The sequence below is a fragment of the Thermothelomyces thermophilus genome, chromosome 1, assembly GCF_000226095.1.
Source record: "Thermothelomyces thermophilus ATCC 42464 chromosome 1, complete sequence".
NCBI classification, from domain to species: Eukaryota; Fungi; Ascomycota; class Sordariomycetes; order Sordariales; family Chaetomiaceae; genus Thermothelomyces; species Thermothelomyces thermophilus.
Genome location: NC_016472.1, coordinates 2361748 through 2377613, shown reverse-complemented (window position 1 = coordinate 2377613; position 15866 = coordinate 2361748). Strand labels below are relative to the sequence as shown.

The following is a 15866-nucleotide window of genomic DNA, read 5'->3' as shown; positions in this document are numbered from 1 at the left end:
ACCAGCTGTTCGGCGGGTACAGCATTGACAGTGCCAAAGCCGTCCGTGACGACGACCGGAGGGACCCGCGCGAGCGGCTCGCGGCGGCGCGGGCCGTCGCATTCCTCTACGCCAACCAAAACTCCCTGGCCACGACGTACTTGGTGCAGGACACCGTCTTGAGGATTTGGGACTACGTCGAGTCAGGGGATCGTGAGGCACCTAGGTAAGAAAACGGCAAGGTGTAGTGTTTTGGTACGGTTCTGGTCGTGTAGTGATTTCCAGGAGGCGGTAGTTATGAGAACAGCACCACCACCTGGCTCCCTCTCATTGATCGGAAGACGTTTGATAGCTACGCAGATTGACCGGAGATTGGCAATTTCTTTCCACATAGCCTGGATTCCTTCGTTATTTGTGTCGCTTCATTCTTCTCTCCTCTCGCGCCGTTGTTTCTTAACAAAATCCGGCCCCCAGCGATAGATGGGCTCCACAAGTGTCTTGAGCAGCTGAGGGGAGCGTCATTAGTAGCTCAGGGCTCTCCAGGGGGGCCTAGTGGCCCCTTCTCTTGTTCTCTCTCCCTTGGTCCGGGGGAACACTCACCCATACTTCCAATGCCCTTTCGTTGTTGCGCTGGGTCTCGAAAATATCATCGAGTCGGTCTGCGAGTTTGGAAACCGAGTTAATACCTCACACGTTGTTCGCTTCTTCCGGTCGGGGAACACTGATTATTATTTACCAGTGGTGACCATGAGTGTGTCGCTCAACTCGTCGTCATTCCTCAGCCCGAGGAGAAAACTTTTGGCAGCTTCCGAGTCTCCGATCTGACTTATCTGGAACACGACAGCTGTTCTCATCATGAGCAGGGAAAACAACATTCACACTTTTGTGCAAAAAGGTGGATGGGGCAATGTACCATAGCTGGGGTAATTGTATTTGTCCAGCCTCTCTTTACAGTTGAGAATGGCATTCTTTAGCGTGTCGCGATGCTCCTCGGTAGGATCGCCGTCGGTGATGATGGAAATCAGAAGCGGTCTTTTCAGACCCCCCGACTCCAAGGGTTTGTACACGAACGGGTGCAGTATCTTTTTCTCCAGATTCGTGCCGAGCTTCGTGCCACCGTTGGGACTGATTGCGCCGAGTTTCTTATCGATCTCCTCCTCGCGCAGGTCGACGTAGTCCTGAGAATGGTTAATGAGGTGCAGATCCACCCCGACGCCTTCCGGCACGAGCTTGGTCGTAACACTGCAGATGCGCTTGACCATCTTCCTCTGACACTCGTATCCGGCCCCCCTCATGGATCCACTATCGTCTGCACGCCATCATTAGCCAGAGACGCTCCCATGACTGTCCGTAGGTACAGTTTTATTTTCTTTTTTTTATTATATTTTCCGGTGTCTGAGCAGGATGCTTTCTCGTTTGAGTACTTACCGCAGTAGAGCACAGGCTTGTACAATGCCAAGTTGATCATATCGGACAGGTTTTCAGGCCGGCCAAGGTCAGTGTTGATATCCTTCCGAAGGGCCTTGGTTTTCTCGACCAGCGTATCAAAGAAACGGTCGTCCATGCCGGTGAATTTGCTCAGGTTGGACTCCTTGATTTCGTTAGACAGCTGATCCAACTGTTTATTGATCTCCCTCTCTCGCTTTGCCTCTGGTGTCTCCTCTGGTGTCTCTTCCGGCGCCTCCTGTGGCGCCTCCCTGGGTGTCTCCCCTGATGTTAGGGCGGGCGGCTGACCATGAATGGCTGGTTAGCTAGTTTCTCAGACGGCTTTGCCCAACAGGAGACATGAACATTCATACTGTACTGGTCCTTGGGCGGGAGCGAATCTGTGGCGTATAATTGTACATCCACGTCAGAAAACGGACACCGGACTTGAGAGGCTCATTCAACAGGCTCAGGGCGGTCAACACAGTCTTGGTGAACTTCCTTGCCACCCTGGAGAGCAGATTTCTTCCGCCTGTTTTGCTCCGCAGAGCTGCAAGGACTACAGCATCACTCTTGGCGAGGTCCTCAGCGGTCTCTCCGGCGTTGTTCTTGGCCGACAACGAGGCACCCTTGTTGATCAACTCGGATATCGAGTCCAAGTTGCGGGTCTGGACGATCACGGTCATCAGCGGGGTATTGTTGCCCAGCTTCGGGTCGGTGGCATCCACGGAGGCACGGGCCTTGAGGAGGGCGCGGATGATGGCGGCCTGGTTCTTGGGCGCGTAGTGCGCGGCAATGTTGAGCGCCGTAGCCCCATTCCTGTCTTTCAGGTTGGGGTTTGCCCCCTCATCGAGGAGAATCTTCACGGCTTCGAGGTGTCCATGTCTCGATGCCGGGGTAAGGGGGGGGATGCCGCTCGCATCCGGCTGGTTGATGGATTTCCTTGCCTCCCGGGCTTGGGCTTTGGTGAGAGTTCCATCTCGAGCGAGCTCGTGTATGGAAGCCATGATGATGGTCAGTGACGGGTGGGAGATCCGATTGCTGCTGGATGAAGAAGACGAGAAACACGAGCTAATAAGGTAATTTAACAACTAGTTACAGGCAGACACTACCTTACCGGCGGTTGATGGCTACGCACTCGTGCCGTTGCCGTTAAGACTTGGGACTCGGACGTACCCAGGGGAGCAGAGCCGCATTATGCGGTCGAGCAAGGAGCAGGAAAACAGAAGCTGCACGCCGTGACCAGCTGAGGTGTCACGCGCAGAGTTCGGCACTAGGCTCTCCAATAAAGTCCCACCACCCGAAAAGGAAGGTCGATCAATTATTAGCCTTCTGTGTAGAAACACTTCCTCACCGGCTCATGATGCCGGCGCACTCGGGATGTTGCTGTTGAGACTTGGGAATCGGTATCCTTGAGGTTAGCGAGGAGCAGGAAAACAGAAACTGCATGCCGTGGCTAGCTGAAATGCCGTGTGAACTGCAGAGGTTGGCACCAGGCTCTCCAATTACGTCCCGTCACCCGCCAAAAAAGGGTCGATCAACTCTCAGCCTCTTGCACATTCGGGCCGGACGACTGCAGGATGAAATGCAGTGCTGCCTGAACTAAGAGTTGCTGTGTCTGCGGATTAGCGTGTTTTTCTCTTCCACCTGAATAGGTATTGGGGGGGAAGCAAACGTCAAATCCTAATTATGTATGACGAAACGCACAAAGTCACGCTGCCCTCTTCTTGCGCAGCACCAGCTGGGAAGGCAGAGAATGATAGGTTGGACTCGTTTGACCCAGTGCTACAGCTCCCAAGGCTGCAATCGTATACGACACCACAGCGGTAAGCGCGCCGTGGGCGGCACTCCTGGAACTCTCGTATGAGCCTCAGAAGTGGTGATAAAAGATGGTTGATTGATTGTTCTCAAGTGCCGAAGGCACTTGGAGATGTTGTCTAATAATAATTGATAATCACAGTCGAGGCAAAGCCGAACCGCCTTCCCCGTTTCCATCAATTTCCTTCCTTTTTCCAAGCCCTGTCGCCCTGTCTCCCAGAACATCAAGAGAAAGCAGCCGCCGTTACCATGAGCGCCGCCGTCAACCAGTTGGTGAAGTGCCTTACTTCTCTTGCATTCGCCTCGGGAGAGGGGGCCGATGATTACTACATCATTCGAAGGAGCGGGCCGAATCTCTGCCAGGCTTCGGTAACCGTCAACGGGGCGGAGGATATGGGAACGGCAGTTACCCTGGATGCCAAAGAAACCAGTCCGGCGCTTTACCTGGTTGCGCCGGGTGCTTCATCCGTTTTTGGGGAAGCCGATGGGGAACATGAGGTAAGATCGAAAACCAAATTCGGGCAACGTTGACTTGCTCGATGACTCGGACGGTGCTATCACTTTCTGACCTGTCGCCGCGCCGCCAAATCATCTAATCAGCGGCTAGTGTTTTACGTCGACAAGTCGGACCATCTTCGCTGCACCGCTTGGGACGACGAGGAGGAGTTCTGGGACGAGCTCGAGATGAACGGGCTCGAGGCACCCATGACGGTCCATTCGGAGTCTCAGCTGAGCGGGGCCACGGGCTCGCACGATGAACTATGGGTGGTTTACCAGAACCCGAAACTGGAAACGGTGGCGCTGGCGAGACGCGAGGGCCGTTGGAGCACCGTGGGGGTGGTCTCGGCTGATGTGCCCCCGGGAGCAGCCCACGTAGCCCTCGCCGACCCGAAGAGCGTGGACAGGCTGAACTTGTTCTTCGCCACAGAGAAAGGGGAGATCTGCCATACCTATAGTGACTTTGTCAAAAGGGAGTGGACCAGTAAGTATTCCTTTTCCCGAAGAAATAATCAGAACGCTGGTAAGATGTGTGCTGGGACTGACGCTGTTTGGGCTAACGAAACAAGGAGACATTGTGAAGAACTCTCTATTCTCCGGCGGAATCTCGCGCTTCACCGTCGTCCCCACAGGGCCCGATGGATCCTACAACATCTACGTCGCCACCCGTGACCATAAGCTCTTCCTGCTTTCGTCGGGCGGCGATCGGGTTGAGATAGGGAGAATCGACGGCGACCGCTTTGTGGGCGAGAGTAGGGCGGAGCGGGGCTGGAGCTTCGAGATCAACTGGAGGTTCCTCTCATTTCGCCTAGTTCTGGGAGCAGATCCTGGCTCCGATCCTGGCTACCTGGCTTAACCAGAGTCACCCAGGCGAGACTCTTGGGCTGGGCTCGATCTCATTCTTAATATACACTCTATATAGTTGGCTTACGTCTCAGACATAACTAGCTCAGATACGACTCCTCTTGGTTAGTGTGAGCTTCAAGCGTAGATGTCCTATCTTAGGATACCTGTACAACACGCGAGAGGAGACGTAAACAACAGGTGATTCCTGCAAGAAAGTGCAATCACCGAGAGTAAGTTGTAGCCTCTGCCGTAAGCCTCCTCTTCCTTTGCATGGCATGAAATTAGTGCCCGACGCTGCCCAATGGTGTACCTTAGGTAGTCGGCACCTTAAATATCCAGGTAGTTGAGCTCGACAAAAGCATGCTCGTCCCCGAACCGAAACGAACCAACGGTGCCAGCGATCTGAACCCGCCTACGTCCATGCTTCCTTCACTTCATCACCAGCTGACTAGCAAAAGCAAGTCCACAACCATCAACTCCTGATCCCTAGGGCGGGTTGCCCATCTCTCAGAATGAGCAGTGAATCTGATTCGGACTTGGATTCCTTTATCTTGCCCCCGGAACTCTGGCACAGCGACTATACGGGCCCACCGAAATCATCCTACCACAATGCCGAGCGGCTCTCTGCGCCAGCTCCATGGATGCCCCTCGTGGTACAACTTCAATTCCAGACTGAAACATCCGGTGAGCAATTTTTCCTTGCCATCTGGGCTTTTGCTCTCCCCCATGCTGTTCCATTCTGACCCACAATCATCTCCAACGGCAGCGGCTACGAACTACGGGACTGGCTTCTACATCGACATTCCTAATGCGAAGTACCAAGGTGCTGACGTCGACGTCATTCTCACCGCCGGGCATAACCTCATCAGTCAGAACAAGGAAAAGAGCAAAAACCTCAGGGTGTTTTCGGGGGATGACGACGAGAAAGGGTGGCCAGTCCCTGAGGACAACGTAAAGATATGCCCCGAATACGCGGACAAGCCGAACGAAACCGGCTCGGCCTTCGACTGGGCGGTCATATTCAAGCCCAAAGACATGAGCAAGAAGAAGACGTGGAAAGGTTTTCAGTTCAACTTGGCCTTTGCCGCCAACCCGCCGCGCAGTGGGGGTGAAGGCTCGCTCCAAAAGTTCATGGCCGCCAGAATCTGGGTATCGGGATACAGCATCCGCAACACTCCTTCCAACAGAAAAGGGGCACTCCGTTACAGTGCCGAGAAAGGGTGGCCGACCGGTCTGAAGCGGCTGAGCTACAAAGTTCGGACTGAGCCAGGCATGAGCGGCTCGCCCGTCTGGGCTGTTTGTGACGACGAGTTAACCGTCGTGGGCATCCAGTGAGTGGAATCCAAGCGTAGTGGAGAGTAACTAAGGGGCCTACAAGAGTCAAACGGGCAAGAACAACATGCAGAGTCACTGACGTGGGTCGATTAATCCATCAATTCTTCATTAACAGTACAACCGGCGAAGATAGGGCAAACGCGCCAAACGTCAGCCAAGGGGTCAGGCTCGACCTGGACATCCTAGAAAGGCTATTTAACTGGACAGGTACAGCGGTCCGCTCCAAGAAACTCAAGGTCGCCACCGCCCATCCGTTCTCCGCCGAAGGCCTATACCTCAGTTTCTCCTCCTCGTCCAAGGATCCTGCGCGTGTGCGACTCGGGGCTGACGGGCTCGACACCGTCTTGGACACCCTCCCATTCGGTCGCAGACTCGTCCCGGATGGTTCGAATATAGTTTCGAAGAACCCGGCGACTTTTGTTTTCCGCCTCCACAGACCGTCAGATACCCCTAATACCCCAGCGGCCGGGGAAGAGAGCCAAGATCAATGGGTTTTGCTGGATACGGTCCGGAATCGCGTCCTCCTCTCCCCGACGCTTCAGAAGCATTGCGCTTTCACCTTCCAGAGGAAAGGAAAGAATGGCCCGTTTGGCATATGCCCGGCCGAGTCAAAGGACCAGCAGCTTACCCTGGGATCAAAATATATCCGCCGTGAGGACTCCTGCTACGGACCGGTGGAAAGCTCTGAAGTCTCGTTCACCCCATGGTACGGGACACCCACGAGCTTGTTTTGCTTTGAATAGCGCGCAGGTCGGGGCCTCTGTTGAGAATGCTGCAGTGGTGATACAGTTCGTTTGTCTGCGGACGCGTTTGTCATGTACGGTTAGATAAGCCCTGTGGATCTGGCAAACGGGCTGGCAAACGGAGGGTTCTTTGTTCCTATCCTCTACTTATACAGAGCCAACAGGGCCAGTAAACGTAGGAAGGAGACATCGCTCTTTTGAACTATTTACAACTTACCAACTTTTCCATCAATTGGAACCATCTTCCATCTATTGGAAACCATCTTCTATCAAGTGGGCTAGGCCAGCGGGAGCGCCTGGGCTGGCTGCATGGTGAGGGGGGCTCGTGTAATAAGCTGGAAGGCTCACGTAATTCGAAGAATGAGCACCCATGGCGAATCCACAATCCTGGCGTTCGGATCCCAAGTCCGCCGTCTCCTCCAGATGAAGAGTCGACTGATGAATTTGTAGATTACGAGGACTAGCTCGGACTGTAAGCTGTCAGCGCCGAGGACTACGCTGTATCTGGGGACGTCGACGAGGAGCCGGCTCTTTTACTATACCTGTGTGTGGAGGATGAGGAGCCTAGGCAGGAGTCTACATCTCTTGGTGCCGGGCCGGCTATAAGCTGCGCTATAAGCTTCATGTCGAGCTTCAGCGAGACCAGTTCGAAGCGAACCAGGGTATCCTATAGCCCCCTGTCGAGCTCCCAGGCATACGAGAAACACGTCTCGGCAAAGAGGATACGCCAGAGCGTGCCTCGACAAGTAGCGCGGTCATCCGCGCTGGCCTCGGCGTCTTCAGTAATTCTCTGCTATACCGCCGCCGGCATCAGCTAAAGAATTGGACGTGGGAGTGAGCCTCGAACATATATTTGAACGAAGACAGGAGCGAACTGGAACGACAGGAAGTAGCACTGGCGCTGTGGGTTTTGTGTGGGCTTGAATCATCTGAAGTTGGTGTGCCTACGGACTTGCAAACGCGCTCTGGGTGGCTCGATTGTTGTTCCCTTTTCGAGCAGTGCACATGAAGCCCCTGTCAACCCACATGATAGCTAAATAGTCTACGTGAGGCTGGTACGTCCATTCTTGGACGCTTGTCTACTTGGTTTCTGTGCTGATACCGGAAAAATAGAGCAAGTGGGATTGCGAGGATTGATGGGTATATTGGCTGTTGGTGGCCAGACTTCCCGGAGTTACCCAGGGTTAGGGTTGTTGCTTTGTAATTCACCTCAATCGAGCTTTTCACACACGGGTTTGCAAAACCAAGAGAGTTTCGCATCTTCTCTCTCCAACAACCAACCAACCGGGTCCCTCTCAACAAAGTGAACCAACAGTGAGCGCCAACGGCCTTGGTTTCTCATTTATCTTACTCGGAGCCAGCATGCAATATGCTCCTCCGCAACGCGGCCTCTCAAGACAGGGACCTGGACATTTTCCACACAATGACCTCGCACAATCCGGCCGTCTCCGGTAGTGGTGGTGGTGGTGTTGGTGGTGGTGGTGGTGGTGGTGGCGGCGGCCACCCACTCGACGACATCCCCACGGCGCACCCGGCCGGGACCGATGGAAACAGCAACAATAGCCTAGACGACGTCTGGGGGGGTTCCGACTACGACCACCAACATTATTATCATTATGACCCAGCAGCCCACCAGCAGCACCCTTACCCCTACCAACAACATCCCCTCACCCCCCACCAGGCCGCCCTCGACCTGGTGGTGAGCGACGTGCCGCGCCTGGCGCGGGCCCACCAGACGGCCGGGTACCGCGACGGCATCGCCCTGGCCAAGGCGCGCACCGCCCAGCAGGGCTTCGACGAGGGGTACCCACTGGGCGCGCACCTGGGCGCCCGCGCCGGCCAGCTGCTCGGCGTGCTCGAGGGCCTGGCCGCCGCCCTCGGCCTGCACTCGCTCTCGCTCCCGCCAACTGCTGCTGCTGCGTCCTCCTCCTCGTCGTCGTCGCCGTCGTCATCGTCGTCGTCATCATCAGAGTGGCGCGGCGTGCTCTACGACGAGGCCCGCCGGCTCGAGGCCGTCCTGGGCGAGGCCAGGCGCGAGCTCGGCGTCGCGGGCGTCTTTGACGGGCAGTACTGGGGCCCCGACGGGACCTGGCGGTATCAGGTCACCGGTGATAGTGGTGGTGGTGGTGGCAGCGGTGGTGGTAGTGGCGATTATGGGATGAGTCGTCAGGAGGGGGAGGAGGAGGCGGTCTTCCCGGACGTGGCTGAGGCACATCCGCTGCTGAGGAAGTGGAGCCGGATCGTCAGGGCGGAGGCGGCGAGGTATGGGGTGGACTGGGAGGTGCTTAAGGACGATGCCGGGGATGCGAGGGTCAGGAGAGTGGGGGGGGAGGACGACGACGAAGAGGAATATGAGAGGGGACGGGAGGGGAGGATGGGGAGGGAAAGGGCCGGGCAGCAACAACCGCAGCCGGCCGTGCGGGGGAGAGAGGCGTTGGCTTGGTGAGCCCGGGCGGCAGTTGTTTGGGATGAGTTGCTAGGCGCTGGTCGCCAAACATTAGAAGAGACAAAAATGTCTCTTCAAAAAGCACCCACCTGTGCGCATCAGCAGCCGCCATGCGGAATGCCAGGTTCAGGTACGGGCGGCGAGGGTTCCAGGGCCCCAACAGGGCGAGCCTGGGAACTAGCTCGGCGGCCGCCGTTTTGTTCGAACCCGAGTCGCGCTCTGGCTGGGCCGACAGGCGTAACTTTGGGGATTCACGACATCTCGATGAGACGTCCACTGAACTACCAATGCCGGGAACGGTCGATTGCATGTTTACGGAGTTATCGGGGCAAGAACAGGATATTTCCGTAAAAGACTCTCGATAGAAGACGGAACTGCAAAGTTCGCTCACTTTACGGTCTTCTCCGAATGGACCAGACCCCCCCCCCCCTTTCCAAGATTCGCAATGATCATTGAAACTACAGCTCAGCGGGTAATGCGCGATTCCCTGCCATGAAAATGAAATGAAACAAAAACGAACCATCACCGCACCTAGAGTGTCTAGACTATCACTCCCGTCTCAACCAAAGCGCTTCTCGAACTTTTTCAACATTCCGGTAACACCCCTTTCCAGCTTTGCCGCGTTCTCCTCTAGTTTGCCCCTGGTTTCCTGCTTTGGCTTGTACTGGTTCTCGGGGATATAAAACTGCTGGTGCACGGCATACTCGTTCTGCACCTGTCCTGCACCAGCAGCAGCAGCAGGAGGAGGAGGGGGAGGAGGGGGAGGCACCCCGACTCCCGCCGCAGGTGGCGTCGGCGTATGGTGGGTGACCCCGGGCACGTATTGGGCGTGGTTGGGGAACGAGTTGACGAGATACGGACTCGCCAGGCCGGGGCTCGCGAGCGGAGCGCCTACGCCGTGAGCTGGCATCGTCGCGGCGCGGGATACGCCCGGGTGTACGGGCGGCAGCGTTTGAGAAATGGCAGCTGCTTGCCCGCCGAGGGAGCCGAACCCCTGCGGCGCAAACCCGGGCGAGGTGACGCTGTGTTGCGGCGGGGCGGGAAAGGTCGGGGCGCCCGGCGGGTGTTGGATGTTTGGGGGCGGGACTCCGGGACTGAGCGGGCCATGACTGCTCGGGCCGAGAGCGCTCGGGGCGAGGCCCGGCGAGAACGGCGTGGTAGCATCGTAGGCCAAGGTCTGCTGCAGGGGGTTGGGGGCGCCATCTTCGGGCGGCGGCGTCTTCTCACGATGGCGAATCTCCTCGGGGGGCGGCGGGGCCGCCGGGTTGTAGGCAACGGGCGCGAACTGCCGAGGCGGCGCAGCTGATGTCGACTCTCCCGAGCTAGTGACGGCCACGGCCGGAGGACCGGGGAAGGACGGTGCTCCAGACGGTGCTCCAGACGGCGCTCCGGGCTGCAGGCCGGCCGGCGTAGCCTGGACGGAGTTGGACTCGGAGATGGCGGCCTGCTCGAGTTTCTGCACCACGGAGCTCACGTCGGCCGACTGGCGCGGCGGCGGACCGGGCTCATCCAGGACCTCACACTGCTCCGGTGGCAGCACGCGCCGGATCCCGTTGACGAATTGGACGGCGTCCTGGGGCTTCCAGAAGTAAATATCCAGCGAGTGGAGCTTGTAGTGGTATTTATTCTGGTTGTGGGGGTCATAGGTCGGCAGATGCCATTCCTCAGTGCCCTCGACCTCGCCCACGGTAAGCGTCACGAGGCAGGTGTGCCTGTACGAGTAGCGGAGGTGCACTCTGTCGAGATCTGAGGCGTTCACCCCAATCAGCGCATTGCCAATTTCGAGATTGAGGTGCTCTCTCCCTCTTCGAGAGAAGAACGGCGGCGCTTACAGCCATCGAATGCGTCCTGGTCCTCGGTGCCGGGCTGGTTGGCAATCTCAAGCCGGGCGCGCCCTTGGTTCGCATCCTCAAAGAGGTAGACGTAGGAGCCCTTGTCGAACCGGTGATGGGGCGGCTTATCAGTTTGCGGTCCGTAGAAGTAGTGTATGTCTCCGTAGCTTTCGGCGGTCAGACTGGCTTGCCCTGCCCTGCGGTCGTGCTATCGGCACTCACAGCGTGGCTACGTTCTCCTCTCCCGGCCGGGCGGCCATCTTGCGGCTGGCGTACTATAAGTCGGAGAGGGCGAGGGCGAGTCGGGAAACAGGTGTTGCTTGGTCCTGAGAAACGGGTTTACGAGGGTACACCCAGGTTTCAATTTGCTGGGTTAAGGAAGTGAGACAGGCACATGAGAGAAAAGAGAGTAAAAGAAGAAGAAAGAAAGAAAGAAAGCCGATATCCTTCAATCGCGACGGAATCACGCAGACGACGAGATGCATGTGTGACCACAGGAAAGCTGCCCGTGCTGCAGAAGCCGTCACTTGGCTCATGGACGTGCCCCGCGCTGCCCGTGGCACTCCGTCAGCAAATCAGCTTTCGCATGCCCTGATGATCCCTCCTCCCCCTGGCCATTGAGCCGGCGCTCGGGAGCTTGAAGCTGTGTGGTGGTTGACATGGAGTGTTCCGCCGGGCGCTTAAGTGTGGGATGAGAATGAGCCAATCGAGTTCGGACGAAGCCGCATGGACCTGGGCGGGCGGGCATGGAGGGTAACGGCAGAGCACGGGCCCTTTCAAAGGTCGCTGCGACCCCTGCTGGTGCTGCATTTCGGCCGCCCGACGGAAGGAGCCGAATCCAGCTGCAAAGCCGTGTCGGACCCATTGAAATTTATCGCGACCGCGAAATTGAGGATCCGAGGACGACGACGAGGACAAGGAATCAAGACGCCCCGGGGCAGCACCGCAATTGGCATCGCGAATAGCCCACGCTGCCTCAGTCAGCCCGGCCTCCCAACTAACCTTATCTCCATCTGACCGCGGGAACCAAGTGGGTAAGAAAAGAAAAGAAAAAAAAAAGAAAGAAAGAAACACCACCCGCTTCTCGCAGCGCAAAACCTCGATCCGAAGTTTTATCGATCGAACCGTCCTTTCCGACCAAGGAAGAAGAAGGAAGGCGACCGGCACCAAAAACGAACCACTTCTTACGAGGCCCGTTGCCTCCGAAAAAAAGATCCGAGAGAGATCTTTACACACCACTCCTAACAAGACCAACTCTCGGCGGGGAGGAAAGGAACAATAACATACAACAAGAGCCGTCGCCGTCTCATTTTAAAAGATGGGCATCGCCTCGGTCGTCAACGCGTGCATCCACCTGCAGAACGCGTCGCGGGCCCGGTTCGGGCTGACGTCGATCCCCAACACAAAGTACAACCTCCGCCTGGTCCTGGCGATGCACCGGGCCGGCCTGCTCGCGTCCGTCACGCGCGGGGGCCCGCGCCCGCCCGAGCCCGGCTTGCCGCGGGCGGCCGAGGAGGCCGAGGAGGAGCCGGTCACGTCGGCCAACGTGGCCACGCGGCGGCTGTGGGTCGGGCTCAAGTACTGGAACAACGAGCCGGTGCTGCGCAACATCAAGCCCATCAGCAAGCCGAGCCGGCTCGTCACCGCCACCGTGCCCGAGCTCGAGAAGGTCTCGCGCGGCTTCAGCGTCGGCCAGGTCAAGGGTCTGACCCTGGGCGAGACCTTGTTCCTGAGCACCGACCGCGGCGTCCTCGAAGTCCGGGAAGCCCTTGCGAGGAAAACGGGAGGGCTGGTGCTCTGCCGGGTTTCATGAACGCCCCATTTGCCCGGAGAAGAGGGGGGGGGGGGGGGGAGAACTGTTGAAGTTGTGTATATGGAGGTGCAGCGGGGGGGAGGGAATCGACGGGTCTTTATCCGTAGGTTACAAGCGGGCAGGCGAGGAGCTGTCAGTTCCGGTCCAGTGGGCAATGGATGGAACATACCAGAGTGCAGAGCAAACGGCAATGCCAAGGCAGTTTGGCAGCACTTCGCAGTGCTGGGAAGCCTGAAACTCACAGCCGAATGTACTATATATCTCTTCATTTTTAGAGTCGTTTCTTGTGGACAAAATTTCAATTCCTCGAACGCTCAAACGCCTGCCTGGTGGCCAGCTATTCTACCTTACATGCTCCCTCGCCAACTCCCTGCTTACAAAACCTGTCATTTTCCCACCAGGTATCATGGATTTCGTCCCTTCAACAAACGCTATGCCCCCCCTAGTGAAGCGGAACGAAGAGAAGAATTAAATAAAAAAAAAGGCTACGGAACGCTGCAAAAACAACACACCAAAAAGGAGATCGAAAAAAGGGAAAATAAAACCCAAGAAAGTGTGTTCTAGCCTGCCACTGGCAGCCTGTAGGACTGACTGGCTGAAACCGATGTTTCACCTACGCAGCCGCCGTCTCGGGGGGGTCTTGCTTTTCAGCCGTCGCTGGCTCCGCATCTCCCGCAGAAGAGGCAGCTGCTTTCTCCTCTGGAGCGGCAGCCGCCACCTCGTCCGCATGGTCAGCGTTGGCCGGTTCCTCGGCGACAGCCGCTAGCTCGGCCTCGGGCTCCTTGGCAACCTGATTCTCATCAGCCGCCGCCGCCTCGGTGTCCTGGGGCTGCGCACCCTTATCCTCCTCCACCTGGGCTGCGGCGGGGGCGACCTCCTCCGCCGCCTCACCTTGCTCCGTCGCAGTCGCCACCTCTTGAGCCGAGTTCTCCTCACCAGCACCGGCAGGGGAGCTAACCTCGCCCTCGGCAGCCTTGACCTCCTCGGCCGTCTCTTCAGTCGCTGGAGCATGTTCGGCAGCGGCGGCAGCCGCGGTGGCTGCTTGGTCGCCGGGCGAGGACGAGTCGGCATCTGCGGGCTTGGACACAGCCTTCTTTGCGGGCTTCGCCGTCGACGTCTTCTTTGGCGCCGCCGCTGCCTTCCGAGGCGGCGTGGTGTGCACTTTGGTGGCCACCTTGGATGCCGACGAGGCCGTAGGGCGCATCATGCGCTCGAGGAAGCTCTGGTCGACCTCCTTCTCCCTCTTCGTCGGCGGATGGTCCTTCGCAGGCTGTTTCGGGGGCGGGCCTAAGCTCGGCCGAGGCCGGCCTATGGTCGAGCTCTGCCTCTTGAGACCTCCTGTCGAGGTTGACTTGTTCGGCGCGCTAGCGGACGCGGAGGCGCTCGCCCTACTAGTCGGGCGCCCACGAACTTCGGTCGGGAGGTTGGCGCCGCTCGTCCTGGAAAGGGACTGGCGGGGAGCATTGACTTTGGATCCAGATGCGGCAGTGTGCGTGGTCAGGCTCGGGGGAAGCTTGACAGGGCGAGTCGGGGACTTGACCTTTGGCTTGACGAAGCCAGTGCTCGCCGGGGACGACTGAAGCGGCGCTGGCCGCTTCGCCGAAGAAGTAACGGAAGGCTTCGAAGCAGGAGTTCCTCGTGGCGTCACTGTCTGCTCGGATGCATGTGCCTTTCTCTCGGGTGTCTTCTTCGCAGCCGGGGTCTGGCTCGACGGCGCCGCAGGGGTTGCTGGGGCCTTAGGGGACTTCTCCGGCTTCGCTGTTGACCTGTTTGCCGAAGTGGCTGCCAGGGGCTTCGGTGTTGCTCTCGCGGAGCGGGTGGCACTGCCTTCGCTGGTGTTCTTAGTCGCCTTCTTGTGGGCTTCTTTCTCGCTTCCTGCCCCATTTGACAGCTCCGCCCGTGACGTTGCGGCCTTGTCGGCCTGGGCCGGCTCTTCTGAGCCGTTCGTCTGTGTCGCTGTTGACTCTGAGGCGGCGACGGGCGGAGAGCCAGACTTCGAAATCTCCGCCGCTGGAGCGAGCGGTGAGACGTCGCTAGCTCCGGCATTCGGTCGTGGGGATCCGGTGATCGATTGCGTCTGGACGCCCATCTTGGCGGGCGATTTGGCAAGGAGGTCGAAGGGATTCTGCTTCTCAGCGCCAGTAGTAGGTGTTGTGACGTTGCTGTCGCCGCTGCGCTTCCGGAGAGCGGATATGGAGTCCTGACTCCCCTCGCGCGTCAGGCCGACCCTACCGTCCTTCTCGATCGCGACAAAACTGGTCCGGATCTTGGAAAGAGGTCGAGGGGAGTCGCTACCGGAGCCTGGGGTCGATGTTAGCTACCAAACTCGTGCGGATACACATGGCGTGCGTAGCGCGTATGTATACAACACTAGCAGTGAGACAGCACTAGTGAGGCACCGCACGTGGATTCGGAAAGGCAAACTGCCTCACGGTGAGGGACACTAGGCGACCTGCCTCTATCTGGGGGGCTCGCTTCCCCCTTCTGCTCGAACATGGCGCGGAGGTTCTTGACTGCGCTCATGGCTGCGGTTGTCGAAGCAAGCGCGACCGAAGCTTTCGCGTTGCCACCTATGCAAGCCAGAAATAGGCTATGTATATCGGTGAAGACGATCGGTCTGCGGGGAAGATTGCGACGGGTGTTGGGTTCAAATGGTGGTCTGTGTCGAGACTGGGCAGGCGCGAAGGAAGCTCAAGACTCTGGTAGTGTAGTATTTGAAACCCACGCCTGTTGGGCTTCGCGTCAGAGGCCACACGCGTTGGAGCTTCTGGAGCCCGAGCTTCCCGTCTTCTAGTGGGTGCGGCCAATGGGAGCGAGGTTCGTGCGGGTTGCTTCCGGCTTGTTGTAAGTGTGAGTGAGCTTGCAGGCCTGGAAGCGATGCTTTGGGAGTGCACCGCAGAGGACAGATCGGCGAGAAGCTGAAAGGGGAAAGGGGAAAAAGAGGCTATGCAGTACAGACGCGTGATGGAAGCTCGGCGCTCGCGGTGCCACCTGTAAAAAAAATGAGAGAGGTCTCAAATTTAGAAGAAACAATTCGGGCATGGGCCGGGCTTCAGGGGCTTGATGCGGAGCCCTCTCGGACGGACCCGAGAGTGCGTGCAACCCCGACGCTACGGTGTTTTTGTAGTGAA

At 57.9% G+C, this 15866-nt stretch overlaps 6 protein-coding genes across 6 annotated transcripts; 4 read left to right on the top strand and 2 right to left on the bottom strand.

Moving 5' to 3' along the window:
- Positions 1-129: 129 nt before the first annotated feature.
- Positions 130-2592, bottom strand: MYCTH_2295301 (uncharacterized protein). The gene is made up of 6 exons (XM_003658857.1): positions 1779-2592; positions 1408-1708; positions 893-1288; positions 716-823; positions 580-638; positions 130-485 (listed from the first exon to the last, which is right to left on the bottom strand). Exons 1-6 carry the CDS (start codon positions 2409-2411, stop codon positions 402-404), a joined length of 1581 nt encoding a protein of 526 aa, XP_003658905.1. The 5' UTR covers positions 2412-2592; the 3' UTR covers positions 130-401.
- A 516-nt stretch (positions 2593-3108) lies between these two features.
- On the top strand, positions 3109-4680 carry MYCTH_2295298 (uncharacterized protein). The gene is made up of 4 exons (XM_003658856.1): positions 3109-3230; positions 3365-3720; positions 3823-4204; positions 4290-4680. The coding sequence occupies exons 2-4, from the start codon at positions 3472-3474 to the stop codon at positions 4574-4576; spliced, it is 918 nt and encodes a 305-aa protein (XP_003658904.1). The 5' UTR covers positions 3109-3230; positions 3365-3471; the 3' UTR covers positions 4577-4680.
- A 495-nt stretch (positions 4681-5175) lies between these two features.
- Positions 5176-6644, top strand: MYCTH_2106471 (uncharacterized protein; the record flags this gene model as incomplete). The annotated part of the gene is made up of 2 exons (XM_003658855.1): positions 5176-5897; positions 6017-6644. The coding sequence occupies 2 exons, from the start codon at positions 5176-5178 to the stop codon at positions 6642-6644; spliced, it is 1350 nt and encodes a 449-aa protein (XP_003658903.1).
- A 1423-nt stretch (positions 6645-8067) lies between these two features.
- On the top strand, positions 8068-9266 carry MYCTH_105869 (uncharacterized protein; the record flags this gene model as incomplete). The annotated part of the gene is made up of 2 exons (XM_003658854.1): positions 8068-8496; positions 8617-9266. 2 exons carry the CDS (start codon positions 8068-8070, stop codon positions 9088-9090), a joined length of 903 nt encoding a protein of 300 aa, XP_003658902.1. The 3' UTR covers positions 9091-9266.
- A 169-nt stretch (positions 9267-9435) lies between these two features.
- Positions 9436-11360, bottom strand: MYCTH_110298 (uncharacterized protein). Its single transcript, XM_003658853.1, has 3 exons — positions 11145-11360; positions 10923-11089; positions 9436-10836 (listed from the first exon to the last, which is right to left on the bottom strand). The coding sequence occupies exons 1-3, from the start codon at positions 11180-11182 to the stop codon at positions 9650-9652; spliced, it is 1392 nt and encodes a 463-aa protein (XP_003658901.1). The 5' UTR covers positions 11183-11360; the 3' UTR covers positions 9436-9649.
- A 726-nt stretch (positions 11361-12086) lies between these two features.
- On the top strand, positions 12087-13176 carry MYCTH_2295293 (uncharacterized protein). The gene has a single exon (XM_003658852.1). It carries the CDS (start codon positions 12241-12243, stop codon positions 12733-12735), a length of 495 nt encoding a protein of 164 aa, XP_003658900.1. The 5' UTR covers positions 12087-12240; the 3' UTR covers positions 12736-13176.
- The last annotated feature ends 2690 nt before the right edge of the window (positions 13177-15866 follow it).